Source organism: Eleutherodactylus coqui, chromosome 6, assembly GCF_035609145.1.
Source record: "Eleutherodactylus coqui strain aEleCoq1 chromosome 6, aEleCoq1.hap1, whole genome shotgun sequence".
Lineage (NCBI taxonomy): Eukaryota > Metazoa > Chordata > Amphibia > Anura > Eleutherodactylidae > Eleutherodactylus > Eleutherodactylus coqui.
This window is the reverse complement of record NC_089842.1, coordinates 82016987-82037747: the sequence shown is the minus strand read 5'-3', so window position 1 is coordinate 82037747 and position 20761 is coordinate 82016987. Positions and strand designations below refer to the sequence as shown.

The 20761-nt window shown below is 41.7% G+C and overlaps 1 protein-coding gene across 1 annotated transcript in view; it reads left to right on the top strand.

The window, feature by feature from the left end:
• Positions 1 to 20761, top strand: part of LOC136633618 (sialic acid-binding Ig-like lectin 14) — a 157619-nt gene that overhangs the window by 13087 nt on the left and 123771 nt on the right. The window contains exon 4 of the mRNA XM_066609377.1: positions 14063 to 14092. Coding sequence (XP_066465474.1) covers positions 14063 to 14092 — 30 coding nt within the window. The remainder of the gene's footprint in view (positions 1 to 14062; positions 14093 to 20761) is intronic.

The following is a 20761-nucleotide window of genomic DNA, read 5'->3' as shown; positions in this document are numbered from 1 at the left end:
TGTACGGTATACAGTATTGTAAGGATGTATCTTATGTCCTTGTTACGTTTGTGCTTATTGAAGACAATAAAAAGTATTGAAAACTTAAATAAAAACATTTTTTGACCATGTTATAGTCAGGGAGGTTATTTTCGTAGAAAGCAGCCAAGTTTGTTAATTTTGAACAACTCAATTAATGTATTTATGGTAAAATGTTTGCAGGTAGAGAACATTCAGCAAATCAACAAGTGGTTATTGATCAAAGGATGGTAACCCAGCTGTCAGTGTGGTATGGGTAAAGGGTGAAGTTGACACTGAAACACCTAAAATGAGTAATAGTGAGTTATTGACAATGATAAATGGGGCATCTTCAATGCCTGATGTTTACCGATGCTTGGCATGGAATGCCCTTTGGCTGAAGGAGCAATGTATTCATGTTGTCATCAAACAGGATAAAACTAATAATATCATTACTATCACATTGTGATTCTAAAGCCAGAGCCACCCGGAATATCTTCTGAACAAAAAGAAATGCTAGTAGGAAACTTTGTAGAATACATAGATGCATATGGGGAAACGTTTTGGCACTATGATAGTGACTGTCTGCCATCTTGATGGGAGCCATCTTGGATTGAGCCCAAAAAGCTTCAAAGGCAAGGAGGTCATAGGTATTCAGTTCTGGATTGTTAACAGCACCTTCTAGTAGCTGAAAAAATATAGTATTAGTGTTTTCCATACGACAAAATTTATACTTAACAACTTTATGAATACTCAAGTGGACATCATCCATAAGCTGAAAAAGTTGAATAAGTCCTTGGGTCCAGATAGCATTACACCCATAGTTCTTAAAGAACTCCAATCTATTATTTCCAAACCTTCTAACAGGTGATGTTCCTGATGACTGGAGAATGGCCAATGTGGTACCCATCCATAAGAGTGGTAGTAGAAAAGAAGCCGGGAACTACTGACCAGATAGTTTGACATCTATAGTAGCTAAACTAAAGGATACTCTCCTAAAAAAGGGGATATTTGTCCACTTAACTGTCATTTCAGGAGGATCTCTGTTCTGCAGGAGAGGAACATTACAGTTTTGGGAAAAGAGAGATCATTCTAATTCAAATGGCTGCACTTCTGGTTCTAGCATGTTAAAGCCAAAATTCTTGGATTTAGAATCACATGAAAAGCATGTTGGTAGAATTTACAGGAGTGGAGCTACAGCTATTTGAAATCAGATGAGGAATACAGAATTTACTGCTGCCACTTTTCAGTTTAGGGTAACGTGGTGTAAATGCCTGCCCTCTTGTATCATTTTATCAGTAAATATGGCCTCTTTCTGCAATTTTTTGTTGTTGTTGTCTGTATTATATTTTCCATTCTGTGATTTTAACTTATGTAAGTGTATGAACCCACAAAAAGAGAGGACCCATGACGTGGGTTGTTGGCTCACATATTTTGGCCAAAATATCAGTTAATACCTCGCATTTATCAGTATTTATCTATAACATGCAGTGCGGTTTTGAATGCTTGGGAAACCCAGGGTGCCATTGCCAGCAAGGTTCACCTTGGGGTGCAGGGCAACCCACTGGTTTCAAATATGGCGTCACTATAAGGTTGTAAGCCTGCATGGTGCACTACATGTGTCATGTGGTCTGATATCCTGTATCCAATCTTCTGTGCAGGAATAAACACTAAGCAACCACCCCCCTCAATATTAAGCAGGGTTTATGAGTGACTCATCAGTGTCCTCACCTGTGTTTTGCTCCTCCTTTTAGTATTCTGGCTGTCTGTATGTTGGGGGTAGAGTGGTGTATATGCCTGCTCTCTTGTATCATTTTATCAGTAAGTATGGCCACTTTTTTTGTCTGTATTATACTTCCCTTTCTGTGATTTTCACTTTTCAGTTTAGGTGCAGAACAGGAAGGGAGGAGGAGGGGAGACCAGCTGCAGCAGAGATCTGTGATGTTCTTACCTCTCTTACTGTCTCAGGGGAGAAGTGACATTAATTTTTTCTCATGCTATCACCTCACTATAAAACAGACAGCATATGTGCACTTTGTCATATATGTTTTTCCCCAGAAAAGGAGTGAAAAGATTAGGACTTGCTCATCTAATCACTCCTCTACAGCATTTAACCATGCAGATGCTGCAGTCATTACTGACCATTGCATCTATATGTCTGTACAGAAAAAAAAATTAAAGTCCTAGGCTCTCACTCATGACCTGAAGGTTGCAGGTTCAATCTCCATCTGGTTCAGGTAGCTGGCTCAAGGTTGCCTCAGCCTTCCATCCTTCCAAGGTCGGTAAAAAAAGTAGCCTTCTTGCTGGGGGTAATGAATAAAGTACCTGAAAGTGCTGCAGAAAAAGTTGGAGTTATACAAATAACAAGTCCCATAATTGGTATAGCCAGGTCGGTAATAACCTGTACTATGAAATATTGCATTATTTATCCAGCACTGTCTGTAAGGACTGGCGGTTCGCGGGTCCGTCGTGCCCGCACCGCCGGTCCTGTCACACGTGCGGCTGCTGTGCGGCGCAGGGGGGCCCCGGTCCTCGTCACCTCCCCTGGCCGCCTCGCTCCGCCTCGCCGCCGGGTTGCCAGGGACGCGGCAACCAAACATGTGTCTCCTGTCCTGCCTCCTGCAGGGCTGGGGGCGGGTTCCCCAGTGCTGCTGGGTGCAGTCAGCTGCTGTCAGGCTCCCCGCCCCAATCAGCTGCTGGGGCGGGAGCTCTGACAGCATTTAAACCTGCTGGTGTCTGCTATCCAGTGCCAGTGTTAGTCTTGGATTTCCTGCTACACCAGCGTACTGCATCTTTCTGACTTCTGACTCCTGTTACCGACCCTCCGCCTGTTGACCTGACGTTGCCTTTGCCTGATCCTCTTGTACCGCGTACCCTCTCATTGCTGACCCGGATTGTCTGACTCTCCTTGCTGTTTTTTTTCCAGTGCCTGTCTGTTTGTTAGTCCCCGTGTCCCCCTTCCTTAGTGAGTGTAGGGACCGTCGCCCAGTTGTCGCCCTGGGGCGTAGCCCAGGGGGGCAAGTAGGAAGGGACAGGGGTTGCGGGTATTTTCAGGGACCTCCCGTCTCCCGGACCCCGAGTCCTGACACTGTCAATTTCATTTTAAAATGAAAGAAGAAAATGCCAAAATATCTGTTTTCTGTTTGTTTCACTTTCCCAACACAAAAATAAAAAATAATCAAAAAAGTTCTATATAACACAAACGGTACCAATAAAAACTACAAATTGTCCCACAAAAAGCAAGCCCTCATGCAGCTCTTTCCACTAGAAATTAAAAGTGCTCTAGTTCTGGAATGTGGCCACACACAAAGTCTTTTATATAACCCCCCCCCCACACACACACACACACACACACACACCCGTTCCCTGTAAAACATTGTTTATATTGTGCGAAAGTAGTAAAACATAATAAAACCTCTATACATTTGGTGTTGTCACAATCAGAATGACCCATAGAATAAAGTTAACATAATATTTATACCACATTGTGAAAGCTGTAAAAATAAAAAATAAAGCAATGGTGACATTGCCATTTTTCCATTTGTCTGGGTAAACATTAACCCCTTAGTGACCAAGCCTGTTTGCGCCTTAATGACGTGGCCAAATTTTGCCAGTTAAAGTGTCACTTTAACATGGAAAAACACCAGAAAGGTTTTGCATATCCAAGCAATTCTGACATTGTTTTTTCGCCACATGTTGTACTTCATTTAGGCGTAAAAAATAGACCGATAGAATTTGTGTTTATTTATTAAAAGCGCCAAAATTGGGAAAATTTTGAAAAAAATCGTCATTTTTTCACATTTCCAACTGCAATATCTTAAATATGTGCAAACATAATATAGAAATGTTTGCTAAGATTTATATTTCCACCCGTTTACTTTATTTTGGGCGCACATTGGAAAAACGTTCGTTTTTTTTTTTAACCATTTAGGAGACGTACAAATTTAACATTACTTTTTAGCATTTTGAGAAACACTTTGTTTTCCTACACCAAGCCAAGATTGGAAATGCTCATAAGTGTCAGAATAATAGATACCCCCACAAATGACCCCATTTTAAAAACTACACCTCTTAGTGTATTCACTGAGGGGTGTTATGAGTATTTTGACCCCACAGTTTTTTTTCAAGAATTAATTCAATTTAGAGGAGAAAAGTAAAATTTCATATTTTTACAATTCTATCATTTTAAAGGCATATTTTTTTTCCTATAGTTTACATGAAAATGAGGATTTACACCCCAAAATGGATACCCCTGTTTCTCCCGTGTTCAGAAATATACCCATTGTGGCCCTAATATTGTATCTGAGTCCACAACGGGGCCAAAACGAAAGGAGTAGTCAGTGTCTTTCAGAACAGAAATTTTGCTTGAAGTCCTTTTAGACCCCATAGCACACATGTAGAGTTCTTGAGCACCTAAAACCATAGAAAACCCCCACAAATGACCCTATTTTGAAAACTAGACCCCTTAAGGAATTTATCTAGGGGTGTACTGCATATTTTGACCCTACAGTGTTTGAATAAATTTAGGCCAAGCAAAAGGAAAAAATTAGGATTTTCGTTTTTTTGGCAATTCTGTCATGTTAAAAACAGCTTTTTTTGTACAGCACACATATGAATGAAGACTTGCACCCAAAAATGGATACCCCTGTTTGTCCCGTGTTCAGAGACTTACCCATTGTGGCCCTAATCTTATGTCTAGATGCACAACAGGGCCCAAAATGAAAGGAGTAGTCAGTGGCTTTCAGAACATAGATTTTGCTTGAAGTCCTTTTAGGCCCCATTGCCCACTTGTAGAGTTCTTGAGCGCCCAAAACCATAGAGAACCCCCACAAATGACCCCATTTTGAAAACTAGACTCCTTAACGAATTTATCTAGGGGTGTACTGTGTATTTTGACCCCACAGTTTTTGAATAAATTCAAGCAAAGCAAAAGGAAAAAATTAGGATTTTTGTTTTTTTGGCAATTCTGTCATTTTAAAAACAGCTTTTTTTGTACAGCACACATATGAAGGAAGACTTGCACCCCAAAATGGATACCCATATTTGTGCTGTTTTAAGAAATATACCCATTGTGGCCCTAATCTTATGTCCGCATGCACAGCGGGGTCCAAAATGAGAGGAGTAATTGGTGGCTTTCGGAACATAGATTTTGCTTGAAGTCCTTTTAGGCCCCATTGCCCACTTGTAGAGTTCTTGAGCGCCCAAAACCATAGAGAACCCCCACAAATGACCCCATTTTGAAAACTAGACCCCTTAATGAATTTATCTAGGGGTGTACTGTGTATTTTAACCCTACAATTTTTGAATAGATCTAAGCAAAGCAGTAAGAAAAAATTAAGATTTTCATTTTTTGGGCTATTGCGTCAATTTAAAAACAGGTTTTTTTGTACAGCACACATATAAATGACGACTTTCACCCCAAAACGGATACCCCAGTTTGTCCCGTGTTCAGAAACATACCCATTGTGGCCCTAATAGACTTACAGGACACATGGCTAGGTCTACAATGAAAGGACTACCCGTTGGATTTCAGGGTACAACTGAATAAATTCCAGGCCCCATTGCCCACTTATTTAGCCATTGAGCGGCCAAAACTATAAAGAATCCCCTCAAATGACCCCATTTTGAAAACTAGACCCCTTAACAAATTTATCTAGGGGTGTACTGCGTATTTTGACCCCACAGTATTTGAATGAATCTAAGCAAAGCAGATTAATCAAAGTTATGATTTTCAATGTTTTTGGCAATTTTTTAAATTTAAAAACAGTTTTTTTGTACAGTGCACATAGGAATGAAGACGTTCACCCCCAAATGGATACCCCCGTTTGTCCCGTGTTCAGAAACATACCCATTGTGACCCTAATTTACTTACAGGACCCATAGCAAGGCCTATAAAGGAGGGAACACCCGTTGGATTTCAGGGCACAACTGAATAAATCCCAGGCTCCATTGCTTATTTGTACGGAATAAAAATTGACTCCCTAAAAATTCCCCCCCCCCTCCCCCACACACTCCGCGCCCTTTTTAGCGTTCGCAAATCTTAGATAAAAGTAATAATGTGAACTGTGCGGTATTTCCGAAGACGGGTAATCACGGAGGCTGGTTGGTATGGGCCCATGGGGCAATAAAACCGGTATCCTCCTCCTCTCATGCTTTTTGGGGGTCATTTCTTGACCTCAGTAGCGGGTATGGGGTGTAAAAAGTGGCGTTCCATGAGTCTCCGTAAGCTTGATGAGGTGCAGCGGTCTCACATAGAAGGCGCACAAGCTGCTCCTTGAACTGCAGGAAGGTGAGCGTTCCTGGGGCTTCTTGTAAAATACGTATCACAAGTAGCGATCTGAATAGCGCCGGGCTCACGTAGCCGTAGGCGGAATCTGCTTGCGGAGGCCCACAGCGGATCCCAGCTGTGAGCCCGGCTGTGACCCTGCGTACGGCTGCATAAAGTACTGCGCATAACTGCGTACTTACCCGGGCGGTCATGTGCAGTACTTTTTTTTGTTTGTATTTCCCGCACCGCCGCTTAGCGATGATGCGGGTACCCGCAGCCCGTATACAACGTAGTTGCGTATGGGCTGCGGGTATATCTGCGACCATGGAGCACAATGGGCTCTATGTTGCGGATATCCGCGGTAAAATAGAACCTGCTGCGTTCTCTTTTCTGCGAGTGGATTACACAATTCCGACCCACTAATGTGAGCGGAATTGTGTAATCCAATGCGATTTATCTGCGTATTACCGCGGATCAGACGCATGCGGAATCCGTAATTCCTATCCGGTCATGTGAGACCGGCCAAAGGTAGATCTCTACCTTTTTATCACGTGACCGGGGACCGCAGAACGAGGCCACCGGTCACTGCTCCAGGCTCTCGGCGACCGTTGGTCGCTGGGAGCAAGGAGATTTTAAGTTTCCTGGGCTCCCCAACTCCTGCGCATGTGTCCGGTGTTTTGGCAGCGGTCGCATGTGCAGAATCCGGGTAAGTTCATGGATGAGGATCGCGTTGGGGTGAAAATACGGAGGCCTCCGGTAAAAAGTTTCATTTCCTCTCACCTATCGCATCGGTGAGGGAAGATGAAACTTCAATTTTTTTTAAAAACTTTTACGTGATCGCCATTATCCATTGTATAACGGCAAACACGTGACCAGGAACCGCTCACCGCGGCCCCCCGTGAAATCTCCAGGCTCTTGGCTCAGTTTTATAGCCAGGAGCAGGGAGATTTTCAATTATCCTGGCAATCCACAGCTTTTGCGCATGCGACCGCCATTTTGGCGACAGGTGTGTGCGCAGAAGCTGGGAGGTCCGCGGATAAATCTGGGGGCCTTATGTGCGTACTTTCATCCTCCCTCACGGATATGATCCATGAGGGGAGATGAAACGTACGCTTTTAAACTTTTTAAAAACTTTTTAAAACTTTAACTTTTTTTTTTTTTACTTTTTCACACTTTTTTTTTAACTTTACATGATCACTGTCATCCATTGGATGACAGTGATCATGTCCCCAATGACATCCCTCTGCTCTTGGCTACACATGGCAGCCAGGAGCAGAGGGATTTTGAATTTCCCGGGGATTGAGCCCCTCTGTGCACGCGCCCGATGTCAATCATCGGGCGCGCATGCGCAGAGGGAGACTTCGGGTCCCGGACCATCGGGACATCGGGGAGGACTTAGGTGAGTATTTTCACCTCCCCTCATGGATCCGATCCATGAGGGGAGGTGAAACTAGCACTTTTTTAAAACTTTTTAAACTTTTTCATGATCGCCGCTATCCAAATTTGCCGGGGGCTCCCGGGCTTCTGCGCATGCGCCTGACGTAATCATCTGGCGCGCATGCGCAGAAGGCTACTGGCAGGTCCGGGAGGACCAGATCTCCGGGGGACACCGCCGACAAGCTAGGTGAGAATTTTCAGCTGCTCTGATGGATCCAATCGTAATGCCGGGGGGGGGGGGGGGTCTCCGCAGCCCGGGATGACAGCTCCATGCTGTCGACTACCTGCGGGCACTGACAGCATGGAGCTGTCACGTCCATAGCCCATGGGGCTTTATTCTCTGTAGGACGCATGTTTTTACGTCCTCGGAGAATAAAGCCCACTTGGGCAGGACGTAAAAACACTATGGGCTGGTCGTTAAGGGGTTAATATAAGTTATTATTATATGTCCCTGAAATTGGTTCCTATGAAAATTAGAACTTGTCCTGTACAATATAAGGTGTCATGCAGCTACACTAACGAAAAAAAAAAAAAAAAAAATATGACCAATGTAAGACAAAAGGGAAAATTACTTACAGGTTCTAAGGAGTAAAATTAGTTATGTTATTAAGGGGTTAAGATACACTTAAGGAAACTAAGTTCTACGCCAAATCTTTATATATAAAGACAAAAGCCCTCACTGACTCGCCACTAATTCTCCAACTTCCCGATGTTGTAGAAACATGAAATTTGGCACAAGCATAGATTATGTCCAAAATAGGAAAAGTGAAGGGGTCCCAACTCGATTATTCAATTCTAGCGCAAAAGAATTGGTGTCCAAATTTTATGTACGGAATCTAATTCTCTCACTTCCCGATGTCATAGAAACATGAAATTTGGTAAGAGCATTGACTATGTCATAAATAGGAAAATCTAATGTGTCCCAACTCGATTAATTCTTTTGCGCTAGAATTGAATAGTGTCGAAATTTTACGGACGCAATCTAATTCTCTCACTTCCCGGTGTCATAGAAACTTGAAATTTGGCACGAGCATTGATTATGTCATGAATAGGAAAAGTTAATAGGTCCCAACTTGATTATTCAATTCTAAGTGCAAAAGAATTAGCGTCCAAATTTTGCGTAAGTAATCTAATCCTCTCACTTCCCGTGTCATTGAAATTTGAACTTTGGCACGGGCATTGATTATGTCATAAATAGGAAATGTTAATGGGTCCCAACTCGATTATTCAATTCTAAGCGCAAAAGAATTAGCGTCCAAAATTTACATACGTAATCTAATTCTCTCACTTCCCCGTGTCATATGAAACTTGAAATTTGGCACGGGCAGTGATTATGTCATAAATAGGAAAAGCTAATGGTTCCCAACTCAATTTTTCAATTCTAAGCGCAAAAGAATTAGCATCCAAATTTACGTACGTAATCTAATTCTCTCACTTCCCGATGTCACAGAAACTTGAAATTTGGCACAAGCATTGATTATGTCATAAATAGGAAAAGTTAATGGGTCCCAACTCGATTATTCAATTCTAAGTGCAAAAGAATTAGCATCCACATTTTACGTACGGAATCTAATTCTCTCACTTCCCGATGTGATAGAGATTTGAAATTTGGCATGGGCATTGATCTATATATATAAAGACGAAAGCCGTCACTGACTCACTGACTGACTGTCTGACTTGCCACTAATTCTCCAACTTCCCGATGTCATAAAAACATGACATTTGGCACAAGCATAGATAATGTCCAAAATAGGAAAAGTAAAGGGGTCCTATCTCGATTATTCAATTCTAGCGCAAAAGAATTAGTGTCCAAATTTTATGTACGGAATCTAATTCTCTCACTTCCTGATGTTATAGAAACTTGAAATTTGGCACGAGCATTGAATATGTCATAAATAGGAAAAGTTAATGGGTCCCAACTCGATTATTAAATTCTAAACACAAAAGAATTAGCGTCCAAAATTTATGTACGGAATCTAATTCTCTCACTTCCCCGATGTCATTTTATATAAAGGAAACCGCATCGTTACCTCCACGTGGTGTTTTCTGGGTAACACAAAGAACCATGCAAAATGGTGAACATATTTTTTTCCTGGTATCTCTAAAGTAACCACGACTTCATAACATTTTCCATGTGAACACCAGATAAACACCAGTACCAAATTAAAGGGGTTGTCCCGCGATAGCAAGTGGGGTTATGCACTTCTGTATGGCCATATTAATGCACTTTGTAATATACATCGTGCATTAAATATGAGCCATACAGAAGTTATTCACTTACCTGCTCCGTTGCTGGCGTAGCTCCGCCCTCGTAACATGTGCCGATTCCAGCCTCCTGATTGGCTGGAATCGGCACATGTGACGGGGGCGGAGCTACGCGATGACGCGTACAAGGGGGCGGAGCCAGAACACCACTGCTGCCGGACCGAGCCGAAGGGAAAAGACCCATCTGCGCAAGCGCGTCTAATCGGGCAATTAGACGCTGAAATTAGAAGGCACCATGGCGACGGGGATGCCAGCAACGGAGCAGGTAAGTGAATAACTTCTGTATGGCTCATATTTAATGCACGATGTATATTACAAAGTGCTTTAATATGGCCATACAGAAGTGCATAGCCCCAGTTGCTATCGCAGGACAACCCCTTTAACTCGGGCAAAGCCAGGTATATCAGCTAGTATATTTATATGAAACAAATTTAAAATGTACAATAAAAAAAGATAATATTTTCATGAGGGTTTTTTCAAATTTATTGAGACTGTTACGGATTAAAAACCAATAACCTGTTGGGCCCTAAACAGCACATTGTTACTGAGAGCAGATCATGTCACACTAAGCTCACTGAGTGGTAGATGAAGTGATGCCATGGATATCGCCTTTCTGGATTTCAAGAAAGCCTTTGAATTATACATTTTTACATAAAGAACTTATCTATAAGTTATTGAGTATAGGACTTATTCCTTTGATAGTATTATAGATTCACGGTTGGCTAAACGATAGATATTAGAGTGTTGTTGATAATTGAATATATTCTGATTAAGGACGAGTTCCAAGTGGGGACAACAAGGGTCTGTCCTGGGTCCTATTTTTATTAATGTGTTGGTAAGTGACACAGGAGAAGGTATAACTGTTGATGTCTATCTGTCTACTGATACAGAAGTGTATAATAGAGTCGTTACTCCTGATGGTGTCCTGAACATGGAGAATGATTTAGCCTTACAGGATAAATGGTCAAAACAAGGGAAACTGCAGATCAATGTTTCCAGATGTAAAATAATGCACTTGGGGAGAAGGAATCCTCAGATTGAGTATCGTATTGTGTCTTTAGTGTTATCTGGGACTTCAGAAGAAAAGGATTTAGGTGTTCTGATTTCTGGCAGCTTCCAAATGAGTCCACACTGCAGTCAATCAGCTGAGAAAGCAAGTAGGCTGCTCATCTACATAACTAGAGATATAATCAGTAGAAAGATGGAGATTGTATAGAACTCTGGTGAGAGATTTGGAATACTTGTTCAGTTTTGGAGACCTCATTTACTCAAAGACATTGATAAAATAGAAGGAGGGAAGAAGGGAGAGGGGGGACATGACTGAAATGTTTAAAGGGGTTGTCTCGCGAAATCAAGTGGGGTTATACACTTCTGTATGGCCATATTAATGCACTTTGTAATATACATCGTGCATTAAATATGAGCCATACAGAAGTTATTCACTTACCTGCTCCGTTGCTAGCGTCCCCGTCGCCATGGTTCCGTCTAATTTCGGTGTCTTCTTGCTTTTTTAGACGCGCTTGCGCAGATGGGTCTTCTCCCTTCGGCTCCGCTCGGCAGCATCGGTGTTTTGGCTCCACCCCCTTGTACGCGTCATCACGTAGCTATATTACAAGTGCATTAATATGGCCATACAGAAGTGTATAACCCCACTTGATTTCGCGAGACAACCCCTTTAAGTATGTTGAAGCTATAAATAATATTTAGGAGGGAAATGATTTTTATGAAAAAGCTATTGACTAAAACACGACACACAACCTGAGATTAGTTAGGGGTTAAAATTAGAAGCAATGTTAGGAAATTATTTTTTACTGAAAGCATAGTAGATGCTTAGAACAGACTTCCAGCAGATGTGGTTGGAGAATCAACAATGAATGAATTCAAGCTGTCTGGGATAAACATAGATCTATCCTAAGAGAGAAATAAAAAGAAATACTATAAGGGCAGACTAGATAGACCAAGTGCTTTTTTAATGTCATAAATTTTCTATGTTTGAAAGCAGTTGCGTGGATTTAAAAAAAAGCCTGCACCTATCAATTTCTGATAAATTTCTACCCTTAAATCATCTATCCTATGACCCTGTTTCCATTAAAGTTTCTGGGGCTAAATCCAAAATGTCTGCCTCCAAGATAGGCGACAGGCATTACCATGTTGCCAAAATGTTTTTCCATACCTAAGTGTTCTACAGTTTCCTACTGAAATCTCTTTTTATTCAGGACTTTCCGAGTGGCCCAGACCTTTGAATCACCTTGTATTACATCCATACATGGAAAGAAGAAAGCAAAATACCCTAACAAACCTAAGTAGATTTTTGTGATGTTATATCTAGAGAATTTTCTAGAATGGATTGCTGATTTTACTGTATATATTGTATCTATGTACAGTAGTTGTGTCAAGCTACCCATTTCTTCTGCCTTCTCCTGAGTTAGTCTCATCTAGTCTACAGTGTGAACCATTTATTCTCATCACCTAAGGCTATCAAATTAATTCTACAAGGTTCCAGTGGTTGGGTAGCCCTTTCCAGGGCTGCAGCACTACTTTTACATATGATCAGTCACAGTCAGAGTAGGGTAAATCTTTGTTTCTTTCCTGCAGTATTTGCGCCAATTCTGCCAGGACTGCTTCATCTGGTCTCTACCCTTCTCATGTGTCCTACACATCTCCTAGTCTTTCAGTTCCCTTTTTCTTTCAGTCAGCGTGTCTCTCAATAAAAGTTCCTTTGGGGCATTGACCCAGGCCAGCACCACCAACATAGCAACACTGCTTTACACAGATATAGGAAACTGCATCCCGACAACAACTGAGGCCATAAAAGAATATAACGGAACATATAATCACATAGAAATAACAACCACTATTACTGTGACTGGTGAAGGTCAGGGAATGTGCAGAAATCCTGCCTTAACAGTCAGACACAATATGTCATATAACGCCTCTCTATACTGTATGTAGACACTTCATGGCAAATATAAGACTTACATGAATAGGCTGATACATAAACTCATATAGTCATTCTACAATATAGGGTAATGCAGCCCCCCTGACATATGTATTTCATATTGTAGGACATCTTGAGCCTCAACTCAAAAATAACGAGGACACAATTCTTGTATGCAAATTCTTCCCCTTCACAGTCCTTTTTGAGGCACAATCCCATAAAATATAGAACTGCTGGTGGATATGGTTAATGGTGGGCTGCATTGTAACAACTGTTCAGATCTGCTATATCTCAAAGAATGAACTTTGCTTCACTTTTGAATAGGTGTGTGGTCAGAATTTATAGAGTATAAGAGCATTCAAATTAGAATTTTAATGTGCTAAACTAGCAGCACACAGAGACAAAGTATACATATGGCTGCTTCTGGTTTAGCTGCTAACCGAGTCATGTTTCAAGGCTCTTAAAGGGATAGTTGTCTTCTATCTAGAAGAGTTGTATGTTGATTTACAGAGTAGTCACTTATAGATGATGCCCAAAAGACCTTTTTTTCCATCTGTAGGAGCTGACCTTTGACTTTTCAGAGTAGGTACCTATACCAGGTGTGTAAGTGGCAGTAGTATCTGGAAGAGAATTTTTTGCATATTTTTCTTGAAGTGACTTTAAGAGGTATTCCCATTTCGGCTTATCATAGCATAGATGGGAGACCGCTGGCATGGCCACCAACCACTTTTCTGCGTGTCTACAGAAAGAGCCGCACGTCTACTTAAAGTGAATGGGAAATATGGAAACAACATAGCACAGCATTGCTGTTTCCATAATGCCACTAGTTATGGCAACAATGTAGTGCACTGTGCTTTGCTGTTTTGTAGCTCCCATTCACTTTAATGAAAGCTACGCTCTCGTCTCCCAGAGATTCTGGGTTTTCTATCATGGCCATGAAAAACTGGGATGGAAATATCCTTTTAAAGTCTCCTAAAACCTTGCTGAATCTCCACCAGGAGAATTAGTTTTCTAGTAAAGCTGTCCTTAGCTGTTAGCTACTAAAAATGGAAACAGCAATAAAGAATACTTTTTGAATCTCTACTTTTTTGCTGTTTAAATCTGATTTTGGCTCTTCCTTTTTTAATTATAACTAATTTTACCTATTTTTGTTGCAGCTTCCCCATCAGACAAGGAGGATTCAAATGGTAATGTCTTACTAATATAATGCTAAATTCTTTCACTGCTTCCCTTCACATCCTCAGTCAGTAAAATGCTATAATTCTATTAACATGAATCCACCAGTAGGTAGAACCAGTGGTGTAGCTAAATTCTTATGGACCGTGGTGCATGTGATATAGAGCAGCCCAAAAATCATCACCCATCTTGCTGTGTCAGTCTATCACCATTCAGGTTCCAGGGAAAGCTGGATGGTCAGACAGCTGTCACTCTGCTATTCCCAGTTTCCACAGAAATCACCTGCATCACCTCCATTGTCTTGGAAGTGTTAATGTCCCTAGGCTGGAGGAGCAGATGTCCTTTTCCTACAAGCAAGGGGGCAGTGACGAGAATCTGCTAATTTGTATATGGCCTTGGCTCTCTTTTGAAGTAAGAAACATGATGCAGACAAACCGGCACCAGAGATAGATCATTGAGAAAATCCATAATAGGGATTATGGATCACTGGAAGTTCCGAGCGCAATAGCAGTTATATTTTTATGACTGGGAGGGAGCTGAGGACCTAACACATCCACTCCTGTCATTATGCGACCTTCGAAACCCACCAAATGGCCTATATTAGTAGTAGTTGATCAGTTGCAGATCATGTTTAATACCCTCACATAGCTGGGATTAGGATGTGCATCATGGCAGCCATAATTTTCTGCGTGACAAATTAGTGGCAGCAATATGAATTTTAAAATGTTTGTTCCAGAGTTAAGTGATTAACACTCCCTTAGAGTAGTTGTATGTTGATTTACAGAGTAGTCACTTATAGATGATACCCAAAAGACTTTTTTTTTCCACCTGGAGGAGCTGACCTTTGACTTTACAGGTTAGGCACCTATAGCAGGTGTGTAAGTGGAAGCAATATCTAGAAGACAATTTTTTGCATATTTTCCTTGGAGAACAGTGACTTTAAGGGGTATTCCCATCATGTCTTATCTTAGCAGAGATGGGAAACTGATGGCATAGCCATGGACCACCTGTCTGCGCGTCTACGGAAAGAGCCGAAATTCTAATTAAAGTGAATAGGAGCTACGGGAACAGCATAGCACAGCATTGCCATTTCCATAATGCTACTAGCTATGGAAACATTGTCGTTCACTGTGCTATGATGTTTTGTAGCTTCCATTCACTTTAATGAGAGCAGCCCTAAGCGCTCATCTCTTTCCGACAGATAGAAAAGAGATTCTGGGTTTTCTCATCATGGCCATGAAAAACTTGGATGTAAATATGCTTTTAAAGTCTCCTAAAACCTTACTGGATCTCCACAAGGGGAATACGTTTTCTAGTAAAGCTATTCTTAGTTATTAAAAATGGAAACAGCAATAAAGAATACTTTTTGAATCTCTACTTTGTTTTTTGCTGTTTAATCAGATTTTGGTTCTTCCTTTTTTAAATATAACTAATTTTAACTATTTTTTGTTGCAGATTCTCCATCAAACAATGAGGATTCAAATGGTAATGTCTTACTAATATAATGCTAAACTCTTTCACTGCTTCAATTCATATCTTCAGTCAGTAAAATGCTACAATTCTATCATAGAATGGTAGGGTTGGAAAGGACCTCCAGGGTCATTGGGTCCAACCCGCTGCTCAGTGCAGGATCTAATAAATCATCCCAGACAAATATTTGTCCAGCCTTTGTTTGAACACTTCCATTGTAGGATAACTCACCACCACCCATGGCAACCTGTTCCACTCATTGATCACCCTCACTGTCAGAAAGTTTTTTTCTAATATCTAATTTGTGTCTCCTCCCTTTCAGTTTCATCCCATTGCTTCTAGTTTTTTCTTGTGCAAATGAGAATAGGGCTGATCCCTCTGCACTGTGAGACCCCTTCAGATATTTGTAGACAGCTATTAAGTCTCCTCTCAGCCTTCTTTTTTGCAAGCTAAATATTCCCAGATCCTTTAACCGTTCTTTATAGGACATGATTTGCAGACCGCTCACCATCTTGGTAACTCTTCTCTGAACTTGCTCCAGTTTGTCTATGTCTTTTTTAAAGTGAGGTGCCCAGAACTGGACACAATGTTCCAGATGAGGTCTAACTAAGGAAGAGTAGAGGGGGATAATTACCTCACATGATGTATACTATATGCTTCTCTTAATACATCCCAGAATTGTGTTTGCCTTTTTGGCTGCTGCATCACATTATTTACTCATGTTCAGTCTATGATCTGTTAGTATATCCAAGTCTTTTTCACATGTGCTGCTGCTTAGCTCAATTCCTCCCAATCTGTATGTGCTTTCTTCATTTTTCTTGCCTAGATGTAGGACTTTGCATTTCTCCTTGTTAAATACCATTCTGTTAATCGCTGCCCACTGTGCAAGCTTTTCTAGATCTTTTTGAATACTCTCTCTCTCTCTTCCCTAGTGTTAGCTATCCCTCCTAGCTTTGTGTCGTCTGCAAATTTGATCAGTTTCCCATGAATTCCCTCTTCCTGATCATTTATAAAAATGTTGAACACTGGGCATAGGGCAGAGCCTTGTGGTACCCCAATTGATACATTCTTCCACTTGGATGTGCAGCCATTTATGACCACTCTGAGTACAATCACGCAGCCAGTTGTGAATCCACCTAAAAGTTACATTGTCAATCCCATATTTGGTCATTTTTTCAATAAGTATAGTATGAGATACTTTGGCAAATGCTTTTCTAAGGTCAAGATAACAATATCCACCACATTTCCCTGATCAACCCAGTCGGTGATACTGTCATAGAAGGAAAGTAGATTAGTCTGGCATGACTTGTTTGCTACAAACCCATGCTGGCTCTGATTAATTACTCTATTTTCATCCAAGTACTTGCATACATGCTGTTTAATAATTTGTTCAAAGATCTTTCCTGGTATAAAAGTCAGGCTCACAGGCCTGCAGTTTCCTGGATCCACCTTCTTCCCTATTTTGAAGAAAGGGACAACATTTGCCCTTGTCCAAGCTTCTGGGACTTCTGTTCTCCAGGAATTTTCAAAGATTACGGCGAGTGGTTTAGCAATTACCTCCGCTGCCTCCTTTAGTATCCTAGGATGTAATTTATCTGGACCTTGAGACTTGAATTCATTTAAGTTAGCTAAGTTTTCCCTCACCATCTCTCTGCTTACAGATAGCGTGCATTCTTTTATTACCCCAATAGCACAGGGAAGATCAGTTGATGTTCCATCTACTTTCTGAGAGAAAACAGATACAAAATAGAAATTTAAAAGTTCGGCCTTCTCAACATCATTGTTAACTAATTCCCCATTTTCATCTTGTAAGAATCCAATAGCATCTTTGACTTTTCTTTTGCTTTTGACATACCCCCCAAATCCTTTCTTATTGCTTTTGGCCTGTGTTGTAAGACTCAATTTATTATTAACTTTAGCTTTTCTGACACTTGCCCTACAGTTTCTGCAGACCGCATTATATTCTTCTTTAGATATTCCCCAGGTTAGATATATCAACCCGAAGCCACCAGTAGGTAGAACCAGTGGTGTAGCTAAAGACTTATGGACCATGGTGCATGTGATATAGGGCGGCCCAAAAATCATCACCAATCTTGCTGTGTTAGTCTATCACCATTAAGGTTTCATGGAAAGCTGGGTGGCCAGACAGCTGTCACTCTGCTATTCCCAGTTCCCACAAAAATCACCTGCATCACCTCCATTGTCTTGAAAGTGTTAATGTACCCAGGCTGGAGGAGCAGATGTCCTTCTCTTACAAAGGGGCAGTGACGAGAATGTGCTAATTTGTATATGGCCTTGGCTTTCTTTTGAAGCATGAGACACAAGGCAGACAAACCGGCACCAGAGATAGATCATTGGAAAATTCTATAATGGGGATTATGGATCACTGGAAGGTCCAAGCGCAATAGCAGTTATTTTTTTAACGCATCAACTCCCGTTGTTATGCAACCCTCAGAACCCACTGAACGGGGTATATGCATAGTAGTTGATCAGCTGCAGATTGTGTTTTGTACCCCCAGATAGCTGGGTTATGATATGCATCATGGCAGCCATAATTTTCCCATGGAAGCACCTCCGTAAATTGGGTTTCCAGCAAAGTTGGCTACGCATATATTCAACACATCCCACGATGATATCGAAAGGAGGCTATTAGGGGTGCTGTCCGAGTAGACCTTAAAGCAGAAAGAATTACTCTACCATGTGTTAGCTCTCCGAGATTCGCTTAGGCAAAGGGTTGCGCATTGTTCTTATGAATCCGTACAACCAGGACTTGAACCAACCCTCAGACTGGTGTCTTTCTGGTAATGTATCACTGTCTATTTTTAGCTCTGTGCGTGTATGCCCCTTTTACGCTTATACTCCAGTGCAACAACCTTTTTGTATATCCTTTGTATATCATATCATATCATATATATATATATATATATATATATATATATATATGTACTGCTAGTCTTTTTTAGAATAAATCTGCAATTTATTAGTTAAGCCTTGTCCGTTTTAAAATGATCCACACTCCGAAGAGATTGCGGTGGTTATTTAATCCTGTGTCCAGCTCACTTGAAGAATAAGCTGGCAGCGTGTGTGTGAACAGCATTGTAGATTGCAGGAGTGTGTTAGATCGGGTTAGATTCTGACCCCGTGGAAGCTGGTTACAAATCCACCTGTAGACTAGTGACTCTACCCTCACAGTTCTGCTAGAGTGATCAGACTCTACCATGACAAATTGGACACAACAGTTAGAATGATCGTCTCTCCCCTCTCCTCTGCGTGACAAAATGGTGGCAGCAATAGATTTTTAAAAACGATTTTGTGCCAGAGTTAGGCGATTAACTCTGGTTTAGAGGAGTTGTATGTTGATTCACAGAGTGGTCACTTATAGATGATACCCAAAAGATCTTTTTTTTTTTCCATCTGGAGGAGCTGACCTTTAACTTATCAGGTTAGGCACCTGTAGCTGGTATGTAAGTGGCAGTAATATCTAGAAGACAATTTTTTGCATATTTTTCTTGGAGAACAGTGACTGTAAGAGGTATCCCCATGATTCTCATATTATAGCAGAGATGGGAAACCGCTGGCATGGCTACTGATCACCTGTCCACGCATCTACGGAAAGAGCAGCACTTCTAAGTATTGTAAATGGGAGCTAAGGAAACAGCATAGCCCAGCATTGTTGTTTCTGTAATGCCACTAGTTATATAAAAAACAACGTAGCGCACTGCTTGCCGTCTTTCTTTTTGAGTTACAGAAACAGCTTAGCTTGCCTGCTAGGTCGTTTCCGCAAGTCCAAAACACCTCCAGCTGCCAACATTCAGCTGAGCCGGAGGTCAGTGATGCCAAAGCTAGAGATGGGTGTGAGTCTTAGAGGCAGGACTCACATCTATCTGGCTATCATGACATATCTTGTGGATCTGCCATGAAGGTCTTGGATCTGTTACTCTTTCAAGTATGCACTGTAGTGTATGAAAAACCTGTCATGTTATGTGAAGCACTGAGCAACGCATACATACCTGGCAGTCCACATGATGGAAAAGAGAATGTAATTCATTAGACCCGGCCATCTTCTTCTTCTATTACTTCACGGGTTGGTTCTGAAGATCACGTGCATCAGAGTAGGTGCTTTCTGCATTGGTCTTCTTTTTCATAATGTTCCCATGATGATGACCTTTTCAATAACAAAAAGAAAGCCAATTCGCAAGTGTACATCACTGTATCCTACAATGTAAAACAAAAATTATGCTGTCACTTTATATATGGTCTGAGACAACTTGTATACAAATCCATTACTCATAAGAAATGAGGATGACGTTTCGATCATCTAAAGCAATCATGGCGTTTAGCAGAGTAATAAGCGGACGCCATGACTAATAGGGACAATACAGCTGAAGAGGCAGTCAGAACTGCTACTGTACACTGCCCATGCCTCCCATCTATAGATATACTGTATACAGATAGTCCCCGACTTGCGAACATTCGAGTTACGAATTTCGCTAGATACGAACTATCTGTACAGCACAGTATGACGTAATGCTATGGCATTACATCATACTGTGCAGGGAGCGGAGAGGCTTCTATCAAGCCTGATAGAAGCCTGTCCGGTCACATCGCGGTTGCTGGGCAGCCGGGGGTCTTCTGAAAGGCCCTAGGGCTGTCTATGCAGAGCGCCTAGCAAGCCATGCGCTTGATAGGCACTCTGCATAGGCAGCCCTGGGGCCTTTCAGGAGGTCCCCGGCTGCCTAGCAACTGCACAGCGTCCCGCGATCTCATCGTGGGACGCTGTACGGGCCCCCTGAACGTCGGGTGCAGGCTGTTTCTTACAGCGGGCACCCGGCGGCAGCAGTTCCGACGAGCCGCGTCGCTCGTCAGAACTGTTAACACTTTAAATACCGCTGTCAGAGCGGTATTTAAAGTGTTAACAGTTCTGACAAGCGGCGCGTCGGAACTGCTGCCGCCGGGTGCCCGCTGTAAGAACAGCCGTCAACCGACGTTGTATGGAGCGGGATCCACCCGCGATCCCGCTCCATACTACCATTTGTTCGACTTGCGAACAAAACGGACTTGCGAACGGGCTCCTGGAACGGAACCTGTTCGCAAGTCGGGGAGCACCTGTATGTGCCTATTTTTCAGAATGAAAAAAAAATAAAATGGCGTGAAAGGTTTATGTTTACTTTAGATTGTTTTTTTAAAAAACTCTAAAAAAAATTAAAAGT